This window comes from Plecotus auritus, assembly GCF_963455305.1.
Source record: "Plecotus auritus genome assembly, chromosome: 10".
NCBI lineage: Eukaryota > Metazoa > Chordata > Mammalia > Chiroptera > Vespertilionidae > Plecotus > Plecotus auritus.
This window is the reverse complement of record NC_137785.1, coordinates 19,560,811-19,584,971: the sequence shown is the minus strand read 5'-3', so window position 1 is coordinate 19,584,971 and position 24,161 is coordinate 19,560,811. Positions and strand designations below refer to the sequence as shown.

The 24,161-nt window shown below is 46.4% G+C and overlaps 1 protein-coding gene and 1 pseudogene across 2 annotated transcripts; one reads left to right on the top strand and one right to left on the bottom strand.

The window, feature by feature from the left end:
• Positions 1-518: 518 nt before the first annotated feature.
• LOC308236150 (cell adhesion molecule CEACAM21-like) lies at positions 519-22,140 on the top strand. The gene is made up of 7 exons (XM_080645511.1): positions 519-661; positions 1,541-1,900; positions 8,952-9,230; positions 18,704-18,830; positions 19,974-20,026; positions 20,676-20,707; positions 21,761-22,140. The coding sequence occupies exons 1-7, from the start codon at positions 598-600 to the stop codon at positions 21,776-21,778; spliced, it is 933 nt and encodes a 310-aa protein (XP_080501637.1). The 5' UTR covers positions 519-597; the 3' UTR covers positions 21,779-22,140.
• Positions 12,710-14,269, bottom strand: LOC308235241 (G protein pathway suppressor 2-like; annotated as a pseudogene). Its single transcript has 2 exons — positions 14,256-14,269; positions 12,710-13,707 (listed from the first exon to the last, which is right to left on the bottom strand). The product of its transcript is annotated as a G protein pathway suppressor 2-like (transcript).
• Positions 22,141-24,161: the final 2,021 nt, after the last annotated feature.

The following is a 24,161-nucleotide window of genomic DNA, read 5'->3' as shown; positions in this document are numbered from 1 at the left end:
GTCTCAGCCTGGCGGGCATCCACATTAGCTGGGCAGCTGATAAGCAGCATTTCTTCAGTGTCCTGTAGGCATCACCACCTTTACCACCTTCCACAGGTGATCCCATGCACAGTAGGGTGACATCCCTGTGACAAGAGTTCCTCATGTCACCCTAGGGTTCCTGCTCAGAAACATAAGGCCAGAAGGGATAAGGGAGACTCAAGGGGGCGCTACTGTGCAGTCAACTTGAGCTGTCGGGAATTCCCCCACCCCCACCTAGATGTCCCAGACTCAAGCTTATCTCAAAAGGTAATGCGCCTATGGGGGTGGGGGTGGGGTGGAGAATCAATGAGGAAAAAGAGGTCTCAGCAATTCCCAGAATCTGGCTTTTTGATGGAAGGTAACCAAGAAGGTGGGAGAGGGAAGGTACCAGGAAGGGAGGAGGAGGAACGGTCCTGGGATGGACAGACCCCGCCCTTTGCCCATGTGACCAGGGAAGTGATCTTGTCCCTAGAGGAGGCTCAGCAGGTCCCACCAGTAGGGAGAGCAGTGCCTGTGAGTGTTTCTGAACCTCAAGCTCTTCTCACAGAGGGAGGGACACAACAGACAGCAGACACCATGGAGTCCCCCTCTGCCCCTGCTCACAGAGGGTGCATCCCCCCGCAGGGGCTCCTGCTGGCTGGTAAGGAGGGGAGACAATCCCTGGGGTGGACAAGAGGAGGGGAGACAGAGACTGGCTGGGGTCTCCTGGGGAGCACAGCGCTCTGAGAGGGGACAGAGGGCTTCTGTTTGGACCTGAGGGGAGAGGTCAGGGGAGCAGAGTAGGATGGGGGAGGGGCCTCAGCAGCAGGTCAATCCCATGATCTGGAGGTGGTGAGGGGCAGGAACACCTCGATTATGGTAAGTTGTACAAGTTATTCATCACTGAAATTCTTTCTGAAAACTGATGATAATAATATCAATTTGTGTCAGGGTGACACCAGAAAAAATGAACCAGGGGCACTAAGCATTGTCTTTACCGCCAAACTCAGAAATGGGCAAGTGCACACCAGGGGGTCAAAGACCCAGGGAGCACTCATTCATTCACCCACAGGCATTTCAGCCTGCTGCAGGCCCTAGGGGTACAACAGAGCAGACAAGTCCCTTCCCCCATGGAGCTCACCTTCTATGGAGAGGAGACAAACAAGTAAAGATCTAGATGTGAGGTCAGGTCCCCACAAGTGCCAAGAGGAGAACAGAACAGGGACAGGTCAGAAAGTGGAGACACGGTTCTATAGTGTCAACAGGGGTCTGAGCAGTGCCTGTGAGCATTTCTGACCTCAGGAGCCAGGAGCCAGGAGCCAGGCAGCCACCTGGGAGTTTACAAGCAGGAAATAAGGTCAGAGGTGCTGAAGTCATGGTGGCCATGCTGCTGCACTTGACCACAGGAGATACACACACACACACAGACACACACACACCAAGGCTGAGAGATGGAGAGACCTGCTCAGAACCCAGGGCCTCATCTCTCCATCCCAATACAGAGCTCCAAATATTGATCAACTTCTCTCTTCCCTCCTAGCCTCACTCCTCACCCTCTGGAGCCTGCCCACCACTGCCCAGCTCACTATTGAATCAGTGCCCCCCGATGCTGCCGAAGGGAAGGACGTGCTTCTCCGTGTCCACAATCTGCCTGGGAATCTTGGAGGCTGTATCTGGTACAAAGGGGAAAGTATAAACAGTGACCTTCGAATTCTATCATATGCAGCAGACACTCAAGCAATTACCCTCGGGCCTGCATACAACCATCGAGAGACAATGTACCCCAATGGATCCCTGCTGTTCCAGAAAGTCACCCTGCAGGACACAGGATACTACACCATACAGGCCATAGACAAAGATTATGAGAGCAAACAAGTAACTGGACAGCTCCGTGTATACCGTGAGTGATTGCTCTCTGACCTCTGGGTGTTGGGTGGGGCATATTCTACTTCAGACACAGGACTGACAGCCCTGGACTCACTCTGCCTCCATCCCCCTCTGCCTCACATTCCAGGTTGGGTTTGGGCATTTAGTGCAGGACTCACACAGTGGAGACAAACTTCCTAAGGTCAGAGTTTCCTTTCCGGATTCCAGCCCTGCAGACATTCTCTCCAGAGAGAAGGGCCAGTCTGAGGGGAGTGACTCAGCAGAGGGAGACCAGTCTCATCCAGGCCCCTGGGCCCCTCCCAACCATGACGCATAGAACAACCCTGCAGGGCTCATACAGGGCCTGGCCTGGGGGACCCTGGAATCCTCACACAGAAGTTCAACCCAGGCAGCCCCTCCCCAGACCTCTGTCCCAGGGCTCCTGACTCCAGGAAACCCAAGGAGCCTCTGGGCAGTTGGGTTTGATCTGTGGGCAGGGCTGACTGGCAGCAACAATTTCCCAGGTGCCCAAGTCACAAGGCTCCTGAGGTGGTCACCAGCCAGGGCTCAGCCTCAGGAGCCACATCTGGGAAGGGATGAGGCCTGCTCCTTCACCTGAAGGAGCCTGGGGAGTATGTGGACAAGTTCACAGGCCATTAGCCAGCTGCCTGGGGGACACAGGAAGGAAGAGGAAGATAGTCACCCCAGGGAGGAAAAGAGATGTTCCTCAAAGCTCCTAGTCCACCAGGGATCTGCCCACGGCATCCTCTCTCAGGGACACAACTGATAACAGAGGCTGTTAACTTGGGCAGCTCCTCTATTCCAAGCTTTAGGTTAGGAAATTGTGAAAGATTTAAGGTTCATTCACAGGCAACAAGGCAAACCTGAGACCATTTACCATTTATCCTGTTCCATTCAGGGAAAACTGAGTTACAGTCACTCAATCAGAATCACACAGACTGTGACTGACCAAAGTGTGTCATGCCAAGGTTTCTCCTCCCCTCCAAGGGCCCTATTATGCTCACTTCACCCCTGACTCGTGACTCACATCCTCATCCTGGTGTGAGGCGCCCATTCCTCCCAGTGGCTCCCGAGAACTTTCCAAGGTGAGCCTGGTGACCCTGCACCATCTGACTGGTTCACTGCCTGTTTCACACACATGTTCTCATGATGACCACCGTGTGGGATGCTCTTAGATGGTGAGATGCACCAGCCACTGTCCTTCCTCTTAGACGCTGCCCAATTTGAATGAATTTGACTAAACTCCAGTTGTTTCCTGAGTGAGAAAGAAAAGGAAGAGCACATGCCACATGCCATATGGGGGCTCCTCCTCATCTGCCTGACAGGGAGGGACCTTCTTCCATAGAAACAGGGAGGGACCTTCTCCCTAGCTTTACTAACATGACACAAGTCCTTTCTACCAATTTGGTGTCATCCCTCCCTTTACACAGCAGACACACCTGGACTTGCCCCCCCCCCACCCCAGATCACTCCTGTTCTCTAAGCAGGACTCACCTTCTCTCTATCCCAGGGAACCCCTCACTTCAAACCCACTGTGCCATCTTCTTTTGGTCACAGTGTGACCTGATTGGATGGCAGAACTTGGCCTATGACCTTCATGCTCTCACGACAGATATTCCTCCAAAAACTGGCATTAGATCTTTGGGGCATAGTGATTTTCACATATTCTTTTATAGTTCAACTCAAAATCTATCTCATAACTGCCAAACACAAATGGACCATGAAGGCCATATCTTCAGCAAGTTCATGCTCCCCCACCTCCACAAGTCCCCCTTCTGTACGTACTATTGTCTGCATGTTGAGGAAGGATCCCTGCCCTCTGCAGTGGCAGAAAGGACATTACAGACCAAGGGCAGAGAGCATGGCTCTGCTGCCACCACCAGTCAACTCCCGCCGTCCCTCACTCTTTACTAAACCATTCCTAGACTTTACTCTACTCTTTCTGGGGTCACTGTCTCATGTCCGTCACCACTGAACTCTTGGGCAGATGGTCCCATCTCATGGCCCCGCAACCTGAGTGCTGAACTTACAGCTAGACTTGCTTTTGATCTCCTGTGTACTGTTTCTGCTCTGACACCCAGTTCGAGGACACCCTGCCCAGTCCTCTCGGGGTTTAAAGACTATGGGGTGGCCCATCATTACTCATCTCTAGGTTAACCCTGGAATGTGAGGCTTCAGTGGAAACACATCTCAACCCAGCAATGTAGGTCTGTGTAGCTGGAAGGGACTCAGCACCTGCACATTCCAGGTGAGACTCCAAGGTCAGCCAGGCAGTCAGCTGGTCAGTGAGGAACCAGGACAGGTGCCGGGTGGTCTCTGACTCCCAGTCCTGTGTCTTTCTGTGATCAAACCCTGATAGTTGTCTGACTCCTGAGAAAGCCTGTGCTTTTTCTCCCAGACATAGAGCAGACGGCCTTACATCCTCTGAGCCCTCAGCTCCTCATGCATTTGTTTGTCTTGTGATGCACAGACCTGCCTTATTCTTTTAAAAACTCGGGTTGGCTGAGAGGTAAAAGTTATCAACTCTGATGAAAGAAGCCTTTGGAGGAATCCAAGGTATTACACAGGACAGTGCTCTCTCTGTTACCTGCACAGAGCATTTCCCCAAACCCAGCATCACAAGCAGCAACTCCAACCGTTGAGACATGAACCATGTAGTGTTAACATGTGAACCTCAGGCTCAGGACACCACCTCCCTGTGGTTGATCAACAATCAGAGTCTCCCAGTCAGTGCCAGGCTGCAGCTGTCCAAGGACAACAGGACTCTCACTTTACCCCCTGTCACAAGGAATGACACAGGACACTATGAGTGTGAAACCCAGAACCCAGTGAGTGCCGGCCGCAGTGACCCATTCACCCTGAATGTTCTCTGTGAGTAACTTCTGTCCCTGCCTGGGCCAGGCTGCGCACCCAAATCCACACTGCCAGAGGCCAGGCTACATCCGTCCCTCTCAGGTCCACATACACAGACACGAACTCCAAACACCCAGGGTGGCCAGGAGTTCCTATACTAAGCACATCTGGGCAGTTCTTGGGACTAGGACAAACAAGTTAATGTCTCAGGCTCAGGTTCAGTAAACAGAGGGGGTTATGGTCGGGGCTTTTTTTAATATATATTTATGTTTATTGATTTCAGAGAGGAAGAGAGAGGGAGAGAGATAGAAGCATCAATGATGAAACAGAATCATTGATCGGCTGCCTTCTACACATCCCACACTGGGGATACAGCCCCCAACCCAGGCATGTGCCCTGACTAGGAATTGAACCCTGACCTCCTGGTTCATAAGTCAATGCTCAACCACTGAGCCATGCCGGCTGGGCTGGGACAGGCTTTTTAAAACCAGGCTGGAGGTGCGGTTGCTGTGGGGTGTAGGAGGTTAATGGAGAACAAGGAGAGCATCCTATCTAATAAAAGAGTAATATGCAAATTGACCATCACTCCAACACACAAGATGGCCACCCCCATGTGGACACAAGATGGCCGGCAGAGGAGGGCAGTTGTGGGTAATCAGGCCTGCAGGGGAGGGCAGTTGGGAGGAACCACGCCTGCAGGGTAGGACAGTTGAGGGGGACCCAGACCTGCAGGGGAGGGCATTTAGGGGGGACCAGGCCTGCAGGGGAGGGTAGTTGGGGGGGACCAGGCCTGCATGGGAGGGCAGTTGGGGGGGACCAGGCCTGCAGGGGAGGGTAGTTGGGGGGGACCAGGCCTGCATGGGAGGGCACTTGGGGGGACCAGGACTGCAGGGGAGGGCAGTTGGGGGGGATCAGGCCTTTAGGGGAGAGAAGTTGGCAGCAACAAGGCCTGCAGCGGAGGGCACTTGGGGGGAACCAGGCCATCAGGGGAGAGCAGTTAGGGGTGACCATGCCGGCAGAAGAGGGCAGTTAGGGGTGACCTGGCCGGCAGGGGAGGGCAGTTGTAAAGGATCAGGCCTGCAGGGGAGGGCAGTTGGGGAGAAACAGGCCAGCAAGGAAGAGCAGTTAGAGGTGACCAGGCTAGCAGGGGAGGGCAGTTGGGGATGACCAGGCCTGCAGGAGAGGGCAGTTAGGGGCTACCAGGCTGGCAAGGGAGGGCAGTTAGGGGTTACCAGGCTAGCAGGGGAGGGCAGTTAAGGGTGACCAGGCTGGCAGAGGAGGGCAGTTTGAGGTGACCAGGCTGGCAGGGGAGGGCAGTTAGGGGCAATCGGGCTGGCAGGTGAGCAGTTAGGCATTGATCAGGCTGGTAGGGGAGTGGTTGGGGTGATCAGGCTGGCAGGCAGAAGCAGTTAGGGGCAATCAGGCAGGAAGGTAGGTGAGCGGTTGGGAGCCAGCAGTCCTGGATTGTGAGAGGGATGTCTGACTGCCCATTTAGGCTGGATCCCACCAGGGATCCCTCGGGAGGTCCCAGATTGGAGAGGGTGCAGGCTGGGCTGAGGGACACACACCCCGAATTTCGTGCACTGGGCCTCTAGTCTATAATATTTTCAATAGTAAAGATAAATTTGTATGAATATACTGGGAAGTGGAAGTTTCAGGATAGCTAAAGTTGACCACCAGCACCTTCATCTTTTTGTTTGGAGGGGTAGAAAGAGTTGTGTGTGGGACGCAGAGAGTTTTGCACATAAACAGGCATTGCTTCAGAGGAGGGCAGTTGTTCTAACTCGTTTTATAACTGCTCTTGGAGCAGAAATACTTAGCAGTGATGGTATCTACTAGGAAGGCAATATCACTGAGGAAGTGTCAACAGGCAGGTCATTCTCTGTATTTCAGTAGCAAAGTCAAGTAGCAGAAACATGCATTTGGGTAGAGATTTCTTATATTACATGCATCCCAATAGCTGTTTCATTTATTGCAAGTTGTGAAATGCATCTATCAAAAAGCTACATACATATGAAAAAATTTTCATATTTTCCCCCAATAAGGAAAAATCATTTAATTTCACATTCACACTAGTGTTAGGAAGTCTCCTTTAGACCCCAAAAAGAGAATTTGTGCAAGCATTCTGCATAACACTTATGTAATTCAAATTGATTGTTAGTGTGAGTTGAATTGGACCTAAAAACAAAAAACAAACAAACAAACAAAATGAGCTGGAAACCAGCTCAGAGGGAGAGTGTGGCCCTTACAAGACCAGGAACTTCCCCTTCCCTCTGATTACATCATGTGTGGCTTTGTTCTCTTTGCTCCAGATGGCCCTGACCCCCCACCACCAATTCCCCCTCAGAGGACCCTTACCTACCAGGGGCAAACCTCAGCCTCTCCTGCCACTCGGTCTCTAACCCGCATAAAGAGTATTCTTAGTATATCATTGGGAGGCCCAGCACCCACACAGGAGCACTTTATCCCCAACATCACTGCAGGTGATAGTGGATACTATAATTGCCTCACCCATAACTCTGTCACTCATCCCTAGAGGACCAAGATCAAGACTCTCACAATCTGTGGTTAGTGCCTCTTGGATTATTAGCACCAGGCTGTGGGGTGCAGAGCTGTCTGATTTTCAGAAAAGAGCCTAGAGGGTGCTGTCTCCCATCCTGTGGCCATGGACAAGACTAAATCACAAAGTCTTCCCCTGAGCCATCCCACTACATCTCTGTAGACTCTCCTCCCTTGCTCTTCTGATCTCTCATGGCAGAGCTGGGGTCCAACCTTGGAAAGTGAGGAGTGGGATCTCTCAGCCTGAGAAAGAGTCAAGTCATGGAGGGAGGGAGCTTCCCAGAGGGGAAAACAAAGGTCCTCAAGGTCAAGTTGCTTCTTCTGTCACTAACACTTTCCTTCTGTCCCCTCTTGTCTGTTACCTGCTCCATGTGCTACAAGGAACATACAAGGCTTTGAACAAGCTCACCTCTTGTCCCCAAACTAAAGGAGGACACCACCTCTGAGGAGGGGTGAGCAGGACAGACCCCTGCTCCCTGCGCTGCTCCAGGCTCACCTGGTAACTGGCTGCTCTGTGCCCTCTGTGGTGGGCAGGGGTCTGTGGTGAAGGTGCATGGGTGGTCTGTCCTCAATCTGGCCATTTTGAGTCACCCTCCGACACTACAGCCTCCCTCAGACCAGGCTGCATGGAAATGTAGAGAGAGTGAGCCACAGGGGAGCCTCCTCTGAGCTGTGTCCTGACTCTCAAGTCACCAGCTGTACAACACTGTGTGACACGACCGCATGTGACATTGCTGAGGACAGCAGTGAGCAGTGGTGCATACTTGACAAGTAGGTAGATTCATCCACGAAGACCCTTCATGGGACAGAAGGAGCAGTGCCACAGTTTATAGTTTATGGAGCAAGCTAAGCATACCTTTTGTTCAAACAGTGACCTCTTCTCCCTGGTATTCCATCCACAGGCCAGGAAGTGAAAGCCCTATTCAGACTGAGAAATCCTTTAGATTGAAACTTCTCCAGGTCCTAAAGTCATGGCTGGTCCATTCTCATTCTCTAATAAATTATTTAATGGAAAAGGAAATGTTTTTCCATCTCTGTGTGTAGCCACCATACCAGAGAGGGGGTGTGATTATTTAGAAAGTCACAGAAAGGTCTGGGAAAGACTCACACAAAAGTTAATGGGTGGAGCACATCTGATGTGGCTCAGGGGTTGAGCTCCGACCAATGACCTGTGAACCAGGGGATATGGTTCGATTTCCGGTCAGAACACATTCTGAAGCTTGATCCTGAGAAGGGGATGAGAGGGAGGCGGCCAATCAATAATTCTCTCTCATCATTGATATTTCTATCTCTCTCTTTCCCAGTCCCTTCTCCTCTGAAATCAGTAAAAATTTATATATTTTAAAAGTCTATGAATGGGAAATTCCACCTGATGATGAGGATACTGGACACTCGGCCTGAGAAGAGGTTCCTGGTACTGATACTACAGATGTTCAGGAAGACAGGTCAGGGGTCATCCTGAGGTGATCTGGAGGGAAGAGGGGAGGCATAGCCCTCTCCTTACAGACTGTCACCAGAACAAAGGGCCTCACCCTCCAGAGGTCAGACTCCTCCTCTGGTGACCTTTACAGAGATCACCGTGGACTGTGAGTGGCTGACATCTCTGAGGAAGGAGCCCACTCTCAGTCGGTCACCTCCTCTGTTGTCCACAGAGCCAGTGGGGAAGCCCGCCCTCCGAGCCAGCAATGCCACAGTCACAGAGCATAAGGACGCCGTGGTCCTGACCTGCCTCACAAATGACATTGGGATCTCCATCCGGTGGCTCTTCAAGAACCAGATTCTACCTCACAAGGACAGGATGAAGCTGTCCCGGTACAACAGCGTCCTCACCATCGACCCCGTCAGGAGGGAGGACGCTGGGGGTTATCAGTGTGAGGTCTTCAACCCTATCAGTTCCAGCAAAAGTGACCCTCTCAAGCTGAGCGTACAATGTAAGTGACCCCTTGCCCCATCCTACATCTCCCTGGGAGGATTGCTCTACCAATGATGTGACAAATGGACAGAAGACACAGGGAGCAGATTTTCAATCAGGAGACATTACAGTAAACAGAATGGCAAAGTGGTTAAGAACTCTGTTTCTGACCCTGGGTCTGGCATCACTGTGACCTTGCACAAGGTTGTTTTTTTGTGCTCATTTTTTATGTGAAAAACTATACATAAAATTTACCATTTTAACTTTTAAGTGTACACCTCAGTGGCATTAAGTGCATTCACAATGTTGTGCAATCATTACCACTATCGATCGGGAACTTTTTCATCTTACCCCACTAAAACCCGTTAAACAATAGCACGCCAACCTCCAACCCTAGCCCCTGGAAACCACCATTCTATTTCTGTTTCTATGAATATGACTACTCTAGGTTCTTCACATCAGTGGAATCATGTGATATTTACCCTTTTGTGTCTGGCTTTTTTCACATAGCATTATGTCTTCAAGTTTCATCCATGTCGTAGCATATATCACAATTCCATTCCTTTTTAAGGCCGAATGATATTCCATTGCATGTATCCATCACATTTAATTTATCATTCATCTGTCCATGAACTCTGGATTGTCCCTACCTATTGTCTCTTGTGAATAATGCTGCTATGAACAAGGATGTACAAATATCTGTTCAAATACCTGCTTTCAATTCTTTTCAGTATTTACCCAGAAGTAGAATTACTGGATCAAATAGTAATTTTTGTTCAATTTCTTGAGGAACTGCCATGTCATTTTTCATAGCGGCTGCACCATTAAATATTCCTGCTGGCAATGCACAGAAGTTCCAGTTTTCCCAATCCTTGCCAACACATTGTTTTCTGGGTGGTTTTTGTTTTTTTGTAATAGCCATCTCAATGGGTGTGAGGTGGTATCTCATGGTGGTTTTGATTTGCATTTCTCTAACGATTAGTGATGCTGAGCATCTTTTCATGTGCTTACTGGCCATTTCTATATCTTCTTGGAAGAAATTTCTACTCAGTTCCTCTGGCTATTTTTTAATCTGATTGTTTTTTTAAAAAAAATATATATATATTTTATTGATATTTTACAGAGAGGAAGGGAGAGGGATAGAGAGCTAGAAACATCGATGAGAGAGAAACATCGATCAGCTGCCTCCTGCACACCTCCCACTGGGGATGTGCCCGCAACCAAGGTACATGCCCTTGACCGGAATCGAACCCGGGACCCTTCAGTCCGCACGCCGACGCTTTATCCACTGAGCCAAACCGGTTTCGGCTAATCTGATTGTTTTATTGTTGCTGTTGAGTAATAGTTACTTATATATTCTGGATATTAATCCCTTATCAGATATATGATTTTTAAATATTTTCATCCTTTCTGTGTGTTGTCTTTTTTCTTTGTTAACACTGTCCTTTCATAGACACAATTTTAAAATTTTTTATAAAGTCCAATTTATCTATTTACTAGAAGCCTAGTGCAGGAAATTCCATGCAAGGGTAGGGACCCTAGCAGCTACTGGCTGCCAGCTGGGACCTCCCTTCACCCTGCTGCCTGCCGCCACGTACCAGGACCTCCCTTCACACCTGCCTTGGCCTGGCACCGTCCACTCATCTGCTCCACCATCCTTCCACGGTTCCCTGTTCTCGGCACCCATCGGGGCCAGCAGAGCCTCCACTGCTGCCCACTGCAGTTGCCACATCACCTATGCTCTCCATGTTCTGAGCCACCTTAGCGCACATCTAACTCCCAGTTGGTAGAACCCCCACCCATGGGGACAATTGCATATTAGCTTTTTATTATATAGGATTCTTTGTTGCCTGTGCTTTTAGTTTCCTATCCAGAAATTCATTGCCAAATCCAATATCATAAAGCTTTCATCCTATGTTCTCTTTTAAGAGTTTTTTTAAGTTTAGCTCTCACACTTAGATTTTTGGTCCATTGTGAGTTAATTTTTTGTATATGATGTTAAGTAGTTCCAGTTAATTCTTTTGATGGATATACCATTTTCCCAGTACTATTTCTTGAAAAGACTGTGCTTTCCTTCTTGTATGGTCTTGGCACTTTTTTTTAATTGATTCTAGAGAATGAAAGAGAAAGAGAGACCGTTGATGTAAGAGTGAAACATCAACCGGCTGCCTCCTGCACATGCCCTGCCTAAGGATCAAACCAACAACCTGGGTAATGTTTCCTGACCAGGAATAGATCCCATCATCTTTTGGTGTACGGGATGAAGCCCCAAACAACTGAGCTACAACTGCCAGGGAAGGTCTTGGTACTCTTGTCAAAATCACTTGACCATGTATATGAGGGATTATTTCTGGGCTTCCTAATCCATTTCTATATGTCTGTAGCCACACTGATTTTATTACCACAGCCTTGCAGTAAATTTTGGAATAAGGAAGTATGAATCCTCCAATTTTGTTCTTTTTCCAGTTTGTTTTGGTTATTGGGGGTCTCTTGAAATGCCATAGGAATTTCAGGATGGATTTTTCTATTTTTGTTCCAAAAATGTCATTGGGATATTGATAGGGATTGCATTGAATCTGTAGATCACTTTGGGCAGTATTGTCATCTTAGCAATATGAAGTCTTCCAATCCATGAACACAGAGTGTCTTCCCATATTTTTCCAGCAATGATTTTTTTGCAGTTGTTCAGTATATAAGTCTTTCACGTCCCTGGTTAAGTTGATTCCTAAGTATTTTATTCTTTTTGATGCTACTGTAAATGGCATTTTCTTAATTTCCTTTCTGAATTGTTCATTGTTCATATATAGAAGCACAACTTATTTTTACCTGTTGATTTAGTATCCTGCAGCTTTGCTGAACTTGTTTATTAGTTCTAACAATTTTTGTGAGACTTTAGGGTTTTCTACATAGAAGATCATATTATATGCCATCAGACATAATTTTACATCTCCTTTTCCAATTTGGATGCCTTTTATTTCTCATTCTAATTGCTGGCTAGGACTTCCAATACTGTTTTGAGTAGAAATGGCAAACGAAGGCAGATCTTTTTGCCTAATCTTAGGAAGTAACTTTCAGTCTTTCACCATTGAGTCATGTTTGGTGTGGGTTTGTCATAAATGGCCTTTATAATGTGGATGCAGTTTCCTTCTATTCATAGTTTGAGCATTTTTATCAGGAAATGATGTTGAATTTTGTCAAATGCTTACACAGACTCAATCTCCTTACTACTTATAGGTCTATTCATATTTTCTATTTCTTTGTGATTCCATCTTGGTAAGGTTTTGTGTTTCCAGGTATTTGTCCATTTCATCTAAGTCATCCAATTTATTGTCATACAATTATTCATAGTACTATTATAATTCGTTTCTTTTCTTTTCTTTTTTTTTTTTTTTTTTTTTTTGGCAGTGGCAGTGGCAGATAGATTTTATTGGCCTAGGGCATACAGGGACCCTCACCCAAGGGAGGGGGTGGGGTGAGGTTGAAGATGAAATTTGATGGTCACTTGTGATAGAATCTTGGCTTCTGGCTGTGCTGGAGGAAAGGGAGCCGGGGGGAAGGGGGGGGCAGGTTGGCTAGTAGCAGCAAAGCTGGACTTCCCTGCTGGTTGCATCTGCACAGGGAGCTGGGGGGAGGCGAGGAGTCCAGGGGCTGGATGCAGAGCTTGGGGGTGCATGGGGCGCAGGAAGGATGAGTCAGAGAAGCCCGTTTGCTGGTTAGCATGTTCCATTTGCTTTTGTAGGGACAGGGCACCACCAGGCTGGAGGAACCCTGTCTGGGTGGGCTGGAAGTGGCTGTGCACAGCATAGGGCTGTGGCTGTGGCTGAGACAAGTACTGCACTGCAGGAAAGGCTGAAGGTACTCTGAGCTGCTGACTAGGGCTATAGGCTGGTTAAGCAGGTCCATAGTGAGGTGGGGCTGAGCAGTCCCATAGGCACCACCTGGGCTGCCTTGGAATTGCCCATGCCCTGGGGTCCCTGTGAAAGCTGCTGAGCCCACATAATGCCGGGCTGTAAGCACTTGGGGTCCGAACATCTATCTGTTTGGCTCTGTCAGCTGCCATGAGGGTGCCTGGGCGAGTGTGTCCTCCAGGGCTCCCCTGCATGCTGAGGAGGTGAGTTCCCGTGTGAACAGTCAGGCTCTGTGGGTATGCAGCTGCTGTCAGAGTGGTCAAGTCACCCTGCTCCTTTCGCCTCCGTTTTTCTTCCTCGTGTAAAACTTTCTTGAGCTGCAGGAAAAGCTGGTGCTTCGCCTCCTGAAGGGCCAAAAGCTTCTCTTGCAGCTTCAGGATCTGTTCTTTGGTTTCCTCTAACGACATTCTCTCTTCCATCTCCTTTTTCTTTCGTCTCTCCTGCTCTTCCTTCATCTTCTGTTCCATCATCCTGTCTACTTCTTCTTCCTCCTGCCGCTTGCGCTCCCGCTCCATCATGATGTGCCTGTGCAACGCCCTGGCCATGGAGTTGGAAAGCTTGGGGCGCTCCAGGAGCGCAGGCAGGGCGCTGCAGGGGGCGCAGGGGCCATGGGCGCCCGGCTCTGTCGCTCACTGCCAGACCTCGGACTGGGCCCTCTTTCTCCGCTCCCACCTGCCTACTATAATTCTTATTATTTCCATAGAATTGGTAATAATGTACCCAGTTTCACTTCTGATTTTAGTAATTTGAGTCTTCTCACTTTTTCTTCTTAGTCAATCTAGGCTAAGTTTTGTCAATTTTGTTAAACTCTTTTGAGGAACCAACTTTTCATTTCATTGATTGTCTCTCTTGTTTTTCTATTCTGTAATTTATCTATCTCCACTCTAATCTTTATGAGAATTTAGTTTGTTCTCTTTCTCTAGTACCTTACGTTGTAAAGTTAGATTGCTTATTTGAGATCTTTCTTTCTTTTTAAAGTAAGCATTTACAATTACAAATTTCTTGCACAAGATTCTCAACTTCTCTGAGCCTCTATTCCACAACAGAAAATTGCAATAAGAGTACCTGCTTCATGGTATTGTTTGAAATATTTAATGTGCTGCTGAATTAAACCCTTAGCAAAATGTCACACACACCAGAAATGTTCCATGGTGTTAGCTGCTATTATTACTTCTATTATCACCAGCCTCTATGAAGTCAGGTGGTCCTAGAGTCAAGCATCCATCCCTTCCTAATCATATGACTTGGGTAAATTTTTCAGCACTCTAACCCTCAATTTTTTTCATCAGTAAAAATAATGTCTATATGATGGGGTTATTATATGAATCAGGTGAGATATAACTAAAGTATTTAGCACAGAGCCTGGCACATAGTAAGTACCCCATAACAGCAGCTAAAATTAATATTAATCCTTAATCTTGAGTTCACTAGTGAGGGCAACAGAAATGAAAAAAGGAGCCCTAACTGGTTTGGCTCAGTGGATAGAACGTCGGCCTGCGGACTGAGGGGTCCCGGGTTCTATTCCGGTCAAGGGCATGTACCTTGGTTGCAGGCACATCCCCAGTAGGGGGTATGCAGGAGGCAGCTGATCGATGTTTCTCTCCCATCGATGTTTCTAACTCTCTATCCCTCTCCCTTCCTCTCTGTAAAAAATCAATAAAATATATTTAAAAAAATAAAAAAAAATTAAAAAAAAAAGAAATGAAAAAAAGACACAAATGCAAAGTGATTTAAATTCGGGGTTAGGGAGGCATTGCACAAAAAATCATTGGGACATGTTTACTGACTAAATATAGGAAAAGAAAAGAGGAGTTGAGTGCAAAGTCTCAAGCCTGGTTTGTTCATTTTCATCCCCTGAGAGGCAGACACGATGGGATTAGACATACAAATATTTACTTGGAAAAAAAATCCCTGTGAAGGAAAGAAAGTGGGAGGAGTCTGGAAGATTCCTGTGGCAAGGATGCAGATCTAGTTATTGTGTAGGAGAAAGAAAAGAAAAATTTCGGTTGCGGTGCCATCTTTTGTTGTTTGTTTGTTTGTATTTATCCATCTTTGTGAATTAACCTGGGAAGACAGCAAGCCATCTGAATGAGAAGTTTTGAAACTATGGAAGATTATTAGATAAGAATACTTAGAGAACATTTAAAGGATAGAATATTACTGTTTAGGATTCACTTGGCAAACTGAAGAAGAAAACTCCTGACATTAGGCCCCTTTCAGACAATTGTTTTCAAGCTTTAGTTTGCACAGGAAATCTTTAGGGTGCTTGTTGATATTTAAGACTCCTAGGCTCTGGCCATAAAAGATCTGACTCAGAATGTCTGGAGTGGGACCCAGAAGTTTGCATTTTTAGAAAACATCCCAAAGAATTCTGTTGTAGATGGTCTTTGAAATACAACATTTGGACATACTGTTTTAAGGTCTCAAATTACTCTACACAACATCTGTAGACAAAACATAGGCCATGGTAGTGAGTGTGTTCTTCCTAGAATCTCTGTGGATCTCATGCAAAAGCCAAAGGAACACAAACTCGTAGGATTCGGTGACTATGGAGCTAAAGATCCCTCTAACCTAAAGAGCCCTCCCAATTGCCCATAAAGATCATCCAGGATGAATATCTGTGATGCCCAGCCCATTATTTTCACAAGAAGAAAGTAGGAGACTGCCCTTTAACTCTGCCACCTGGGTTTTTGGAAGCTGCAAGAGGCTTCCTAAAATGTGATCTTTCTCCATGAGCCGTGGGCCTATGTGATGAGAACCTATCACTTCCCAATGCACCATCTCTCTGCTAGGTCCCCTCGAGCATCCCTGCTTTCCAGGATGGAATGCTGTGGGACAAAACAAAGGTGGGTGTTAGTGATGACTGTTTGGGATGGAATCATCTACAAGGAATTACACATGCCCCTCTCAGGACGGTTGGAGAGCATATGCCTGTTTCAGGTTAGAAAAGGGAGCTGGGGGTTCACAGACTGCCTAACAGCAACATTTCCACAACCTATGTTCAGTGCGTCTCTGGGTTTGCCACAACCCTCCTTAAATGGAAACTCTTTTATCACGGACCAGGAGCTGGCAGAACTTTTTGTGCTAGCAAGAATAGGAAAAAATTCTCCTGCACAAGACAGCTTTAGGTTTACCGGGAAGGGGGGGGGGGGGCGGGTTAAGCCTCAGGAAGAGACCTTTTTTAATTTTTTTTTAATTCACCCCTGGAAGGAGTGAAGGGAAGCAGGGTGGACAATACCTTTAGTTCCCCAGCAGCTCTCATTTTAAAGCATGATGGAAACACCTCCAGAGCCATCTTTTTACTTTTTTTTCTTTATTGATGAAGGTATTACATATGAGTCCTTATTTCCCCCCCCCCCCCCCCCCCCCCCCGCTCATGCCCTCATCCCCCTGATCCATTGGTTAGGCTTATATAAATGCATACAAGTTTTTTGGTTGATCTCTCCCTCTTATCCCCTCTCCTCCTACCTTTCCTCTGAGGTTTGAGCATCTGATCGATGCTTCTCTGTCTCTGGATCTGTTTTTGTTCATCAGTTTATGTTATTCATTATATTCCACAAATGAGTGAGATCATATGATAATTATCTTTCTCTGACTGACTTATTTCACTTAGCATAATGCTCTCCAGGACCATCCATGCTCTTGCAAATGGTAGGAGTTCCTTCCTTTTATAGCAGCATAGTATTCCATTGTGTAGATGTATCACAGTTTTTAATCCACTCATCTGCTGATGGGCACTTAGGCTGCTTCCAAATCTTAGCTATGTAAATTGTGCTGCTATGACATAGGGGTGCATAGGGGTGGTATATCCTTTCTGATTGGTGTTTCTAGTTTCTTGGGATATATTCCTAGAAGTGGGATCACTGGGTCAAATGGGAGTTCCATTTTTAGTTTTTTTGAGGAAACTCCATACTGTTCTCCACAGTGGCTGCACCAGTCTGCATTCCCACCAGCAGTGCAGGAGGGTTCCTTTTTCTCCACATCCTCGCCAGCACTTGTCATTTGTTGATTTGTTGATAATAGCCATTCTGACAGGTGTGAGATGGTACCACATTGTCATTTTGATTTGCATCTCTCGGGTTATTAGTGACTTTGAGCATGTTTTCATATGTCTCTTGGCCTTCCTATGTCCTCTTTTGAAAAGTATCTATTTAGGTCCTATACCCATTTTTTGATTGGGTTCTTTATCTTCCTTTTGTTATGTTGTATGAGTTCCCTGTAAATGTTGGAGATTAAAACCCTTATTGGAGATAACATTGCCAAATATGTTCTCCCATGCAGTGGGCTTTCTTGTTGTTTTGTTGATGGTTTCTTTTGCTGTGCAGAAGCTTTTTATTTTGATGTAGTCCCATTTGTTTATTTTCTCTTTAGTTTCCATTGTCCTAGGAGCAGTATTGGGTAAAGATATTGCTTCGGCATATATCTGAGATTTTGCTGCCTGTGGATTCCTCTAAGATTTTTATGGTTTCCCATCTCACATTTAAATCCTTTATCCATTTTGAGTTTATTTTTGTGTATGGTGTAAGTTGGTGATCTAGTTTCATTTTTTTGCATGTATCTGTCCAATTTTTCCAACACCATTTATTGAAGAGACTGTCTTGAGTCCTCTGTCAAATATTAATTGAGCATAGTGGTTTGGGTCAATTTCTGGGTTCCCAATTCTATTCCATTGTTCCATATGTTTGTTCTTGTGCCAGTACCAGGAAGTTTTGAGAATAGTAGCTTTGTAATACAGCTTGAAATCTGGTATTGAGATCCCACCTACTTTGTTCTTCTTTCTCAGGATCACTGCAGCTATTCGTGACATCTTTTTCTAATGTTGTTGTTGTTGTTGTTGTTGTTTGTGTGTGTGTTTAATTTTAGAGAGAGGAAGGGAGAGCGAGAAAGAGAATTATCTATCAGCTGCCTCTTGGACACCCCCCACTGGGATCCAATCAGGAACACTGGCATGTGGCCTGGCTGGGAATCAAACCAGTGCCCTTTTGATGCAGGGAGCAATGCTCCAGCCACTGAGCTACACCTGCCATGGCTACAGTGCCTTCTAAGAGAGTATCTGCATGGCTGATGGGAGTCCTTGAGCTAAGGTTACCCACAAGGTGAAAACCATTGCTCACAGCATTGGGCTTATTGCAGATCCCTGCTGGGAGCCTGTGGGATGTCTGTGCAAAGCAGGTGGTGCATTCACCACCTTCCATCAGTTAAGTCCCCACCAAGGAGACCTGACTGGCACATATTCATGGCGGTCACACCTGGTACAGAAAAACACGCAACCATGAAAGGTGGGAAGTTATAACTTACACAAATGGCCAACAGCTTTCTCACATTTCCAACACTCCAAACATATCTCCGTGCAGAAAGGCCAGGATGGAATTGTGGCAAGTCTGGGCACCAACCTAGAAATGCAGTGAGAGAAAGAATTACAAGGATATAGTGAACTATTTACCTCACAGCAACCCTCCCAGGGGAAATTTCTTCCTTGAAGGAATAAGTAGAGATGACTTCATGTTGAGAGTTGTTTCCCAGGGCACCCCCACTGTAGAATAACGTCTCCTCCACTCATCCTTCTCTTTTCTATCCATGACAGATGATCCAACACTACCAAGTCCTGACCTCTCCGATGGGGCTATTGCCGGCATCGTGATTGGCATCCTGGCTGGCGTAGCTCTGATAGCAGCCCTGGTGTGCTTCCTGTATATCAGAAAGACTGGAGGGTATGATGGCCTTCCCTTTTGTCCCGCTTCCTCCAAGGCTGACGACCATGCTTGGGAGAGGGAAGGAGACTTCCCCTCTGTCTCTGGGCCTGGATCTGCTCCTCCTCCTTTCTAAACCCCTGCTTCTCAGCACTGATTCCTGAGGCCTCTTCTTCAAGCTTCCTGTACCCCTCTCTCTTCGGGAAATGGTATTCCCATCCCCCTCTGGTTTAGAGGGGGCAGATCTGATTATGTTCCTTGGTCCTAGAGTCAGGGAAACCAAGGTCCAAGAAGGAAAACAAATCAGTAAACGAAAAGAGGAGCAGGAGAAAGCGAGTTGTGTGTTCTGTCAACCATAGAAAGAGGAGAAGAGAGGGGCAGGACAGGAAGAGAACCTTAAAAATACGTGAAACCAGCCTGGCCTGTGTGGCTCAGTGGTTGAACATTGACCCATGAACCAGGAGGTCACAGTTCGATTCCCAGTCAAGGCACATGCAAGGGTTTCAGGCTCAATTGCCAGAACAGCACATGCAGGAGGCAGCTGATGGATGATTCTCTCATTATTGATGTTTTTATCTCTCCTTCTCCATTCCTCTCTCTAAAATCTACAAATATACATATATATATATATATATTTTTTTTTACAGCTGAAACAAAAGGCCTTTTGGGAAATAAATAAAGAATGAAAATAGAATCAACAAAGTGAAAAGGTGCCCAAGTAGAAATAGGCTCAGAAGCAACTGATAAAGAATGGACCTTTATGCCCTGGCCAGGTGGCTCGGTTGGTTGGAACATGGTCCCATAGAAAGATTACAGGTTACATTCTCAGTCAGGACACAAACCTACATTGAGGGTTCTAACACCTGATGGCGTGTCTCTCTCTCTCTCTCTCTCTCTCTCCCCCTCCTCTCTCTTCCCCCTTCCTCTTTCTGAAATTAATAAATATCAGATGAAGATTTTTTGAAAAGGGATGGACCTGTGTGAACGTTAGTGCAGCAGGAAAGGAGTGCACTCTGGAAGGGTTGGTGGGAACACTGAAGAGGAGCCCTAGGAGGAAAGGCAATGCTGACTCTGGTATAAATGAGCTGACAGTGTCCGTCCTACTTCAAGGAGCAAAGAGCCTATGCTTGGGAATAGCAGTCACAGTCTCTGATATTTGTTTAGGGCAAGCGACCAGCGCGATCTCACAGAGCACAAACCCTCAGCCTCCAACCACAGTAAGTAAAGCCATCACCAGTGAGAGCTCAGTACCTTCTGAAATTTTAGAGGGGATGTCCATTTCCCAACCTTAGGTTGCCATAGGTCCTCCCACCCTTCTAGTCACAAAAAATCCCCCTGAGACCCAGCCCTGGAAGAGACTCCCTCACCCAGACCTGGCAGGCCTGAGTAAGATGGCCATGTTTTCCAAAGCCATTCCTCACCTTACCCCTTCCCCTCTTCCTCTCTTACGGTGTGGGCCCTCTCCTGTGGTGAGACTTTCCCTGTCTTGTGGTGCTCTGGGTGCTCTGGGTGCTGCCCCTCCTTGCCACGGGTGCCTATTGCTGAGAAACACAACTGGGCAAAAAGAACTGGCTTATGAACTGGAAAAAAAAATTCAGAAATGGACTGAGGCCTCCCTGTCACTATTGCTGCCCCCCTCACCCCTCAAGCCCACCCCTTCCTGCTGGTACTAACACCCTAGGTCTGGACCACAGACTCTGAGAGAAGCGATTTCCTTAAGTTATCATGGGCCACATCCCACCTTCCTCCCGCCACCTGCCACCTCCTTCAGCTAGAAATCACAACAGCTTAGGAACACCAAGCCTGTAAAGCTATAAGTCAGCTTTGCAATTTTCATGGATTGCTAACTCTTCTTTCAACTCCGAGGTGAGGGCCTCTCTGACAACTCACCTAACAAGGTAAGCACAGCCAGTTTCACTGGCTCATTTTCTCATGGATACACCTCTATAGAGAATGGGGTACTCTTGAAGACAGAAGTGCGATCAAGTTTGAATCAAGGTTCCTCAATGTAGCAACAAAACAAGATGTATTGGTTAACTACTCCCATGAGCCTACTTCATGCAAGAATGTGGGCTCTGGAGTTAGCCCCATCCTTTGTTTGCATCCTGGCAGTAACTCTTAGTTCCTCTGTGACCTTGGGCTCATAAATTGATCTCTCTGATCCTCACCCTGTCATCTGTAAACATGAAATGCTGCATACTTCAGAGAGAAGCTGAAGGAATGAAATAACATAACACATGCAAAGCACCAGCACAGTGCCCAACGTAAGGAAGGCACTGGGTCATTCTCCCTCCTCTACCTTCTATCTGATCCTGTTCTTCCTGTCAAAGGATAATGTCCATTCCAATGGGTCTGAGGTCTTCGTTCCTTCACTTTATAATAACTTTACTGAGCTTCTCTCATTTAGCCTTTCAATAGAGCACACATATGTGTTGAAAAGTGCTTAAAGCATATGTATATGTTAACAATGTATAAATTATCATGAGTTCAGCATACCCTTGTAAGCAGCACTGAAATGAAGAAACAAAACATGTCATCTCCCGCAAAATGAAACCTTCCAGTCACTTCCCTCCAAAGAATAACCATATCCTGACTTCCAATGCACTAGATTATTTTTGCCTGTTTATGCTCTTACATTAAAAAACACAGTATACTCTTTTATGTGTGTTGTTTCTTTCATTCAAAATGGTTTCATGAGACTTATCCATATTGTGGTATGCATTTGTAGTTGTTCATTCTCATTGCTGTATCCTCTTCCATTGTATGAATAGCATAATCTATCTTCTAATGATCATTCAAAGGATGTCAGCAAGCAGAGAAAATGGAAACTAAAAATCCTCCAAAGCTAGAAGTTTCAAAGTGGTGAGAGCAGTTGCTGCCTAATCACAGGAGGCAAGGTGAGGGCCTGACCTGGGACACTGATTTAATTGACCATTTCTCGTCCCTTTCAGATCCATGAAGTTACATAATGTTTGCTGAACTTCAGTGGCCAAGAATCAAAGAAACCAACGTCAACCTCCCCATCCCCAACAGCCACAGAACCAGTTTATTCGGAAATATAAAAGAAGTAATGCAACCAGCCCTGCTCACCACACTGCTGACTGATTCCAAGACTCATCTCCATCAACAGGAGACCCCTTTGCCCTCAGGGAAAAGGAGAGGATGGGACCAGATCCCTGGAAGAGCACACCTGGAAAGCCTCTTCCCCCCTCACTCTGTCATGAGGCACCTCCAGGTTCCTCCCTTTGGTGTCAACAGGCGAAAGGGAGTCTGTAGGAAGGCCAGCCTTCCTTTGCATTGAAATTTGGTTCATTAAATTAGTACTAGAACCAACAAAGTCTAGAGATGATTCTTTAAAAAGCAAACTTCTGGATGAATTATTTTTAAAAAAATGAGAGTGGGCACAATAAGCAATATTAGGAGTAAAAAGGGAAACAATGACAGCAGGCAATAGGAGCATCCTTATTGCAAATATTTGAAAAATTAGATTAAAAGGAATAAATGCTTAGAAAAACAAAATGACACCAGAACTGAGTTAAAAAGGAAGAAAAGTATGAGTAGCCCTATTAACCAATAGACCAACTGAGTTTCTGTTTTTAATCCTTCCAATAGAGGATACATATAACCTGGATTATTTGACAGGAAGTTTTCCAAACATTCAACCAACAATTAATTCTTTTTTTTTTTTCAGAGAGGAAGGGAGATGGAGAGAGAAGAAACATCAGTGATGAAAGAGAAACACTGATTGGCTGCCTCCTACACACCCCACACTGGGGATCAAGCCCGCAACCTGGGTAACATGCCCTGACCAGGAATCAAACCATGACCTCCTGGTTCATAGGTCCCTACTCAACCACTGAGCCATGCCAGCCAGGCAAGGATCAATTAATTCTAATCTTACAGGTGCTCTTACAGAAAACAAGAGAGAGAACACTTCCCCAGCTGTCATTGTGTGGCTAGTATAATGTTGACCACCAAATCAGAAGAAACTTGCTAGACATGAGCAGAGCAGGGACAATGAGCCAGGTACAGAGACTCACCAGGGCAGAAAGCTCCAGATGACTAGCAAGGGGCATAATTGAGAAAACAAGAAGCTATTCTCACCCCTCTGCCCACCATCTTTGATATTGCTTTTCAGGCAGTTTGGACCCCCTGACATTTTCTTCCTTAAAGATAACATCTGGGTTTCAGATGTATTTCAGCTCTAGGCCCAGAAAAGCAGAAAAACCAAACAAGTGACACATGGCTGCCTCAGGACCTATTACACTGACTAATAACTTTCTGTCCTGGCATCGACCAATCAGTGGAGACCACAACCCTGAAAGAGCACACCTGAGAAGCTGATGAATATTCTAATAAGACCCTCCCCTGAGACCTGCCCTAAGATTTCCACCTGCAAGAAAGAGAGAAATGTGCTCAGGATAAAGGACCCCATGTGCACTCCCTTCAAGGAGCATGCCCTTCCCATTCCCCCACAAGCATGTATTCCCCAACCTCTAAGGGATCCCATAAGGCCTGCAACCAGGAGAGCAATGGGCAGCGGCAGCTCGTCCCCAGCTAACCCCCTGAACCTTTCTCCAAGCACCCTTTTCTCTGACTTCTCAGAGAGTCAAAGCAGCCCAGCCTAGGCTTCTCTGTTGCTTCTTCTATGCCCTTCCTTGTTTCGCAGTCCTAAGTACATTTTTGCTGCCATCATGGATCCCATACCTTTTGCTCAATGTTGTGTAGTCCTTCCAATTGTATATCCTCATCTCCCATCCCCTTTTCCTGAGGTAAATTCAGTGTTCTTTAATCATTGTCTGAGATGGCTATTTAGCCTGCCCGAGCACCACCCACTTTAATCTCTCAAAACTCAGAAAGGAAAATAACAGGCTTAATATTCTCATGTATGAATATCCTTCATGAACAGTATCACAATAGCAATGAATAAAAATGATAACATGCAGGAAATGTGGGTTTATTTCAGAAATAGTTTAAGAGTATAAAAGTCACTGTAATTCATGGCATTAAAGGTTTAAAGGAGAAAAATCATGTAAATTTTTCAAAAGACACTTTCAAGAAAAACTCCACCTAAAATTCAGCCTCTATTTATGTTATAACTTAATAAGCCAGAAATAAAAGGAACTTGCTAATCTGAAAAAGTGTGTTTACAAAATGTTATGGTAAAGTGTGGACCCAAAGCGGTCACACACTGAAGATAACAAGCTCAGGGGAGGCCTGGGCAGTGGCCTTGCAAACTCAGGGACCTAAACGACCACAAAGGATGGTGTGAAATTAAAACTTTTAACTAAAAGCAGTTTATGGTAGCTAGTAATGTCCTAGGCTAGAGTCTTCCCTAGCAAAAGTCAATCT

Bases quoted from the DNA above. Each gene is read 5' to 3' on its own strand.
- LOC308236150 (XM_080645511.1), top strand. From the start codon at position 598: ATGGAGTCCCCCTCTGCCCCTGCTCACAGAGGGTGCATCCCCCCGCAG. The intron at 662-1,540 runs GTAAGGAGGGGA...CTTCCCTCCTAG, and splicing joins GCAGGGGCTCCTGCTGGCTG to CCTCACTCCTCACCCTCTGG. The intron at 18,831-19,973 runs GTATGATGGCCT...ATATTTGTTTAG, and splicing joins TATATCAGAAAGACTGGAGG to GGCAAGCGACCAGCGCGATC.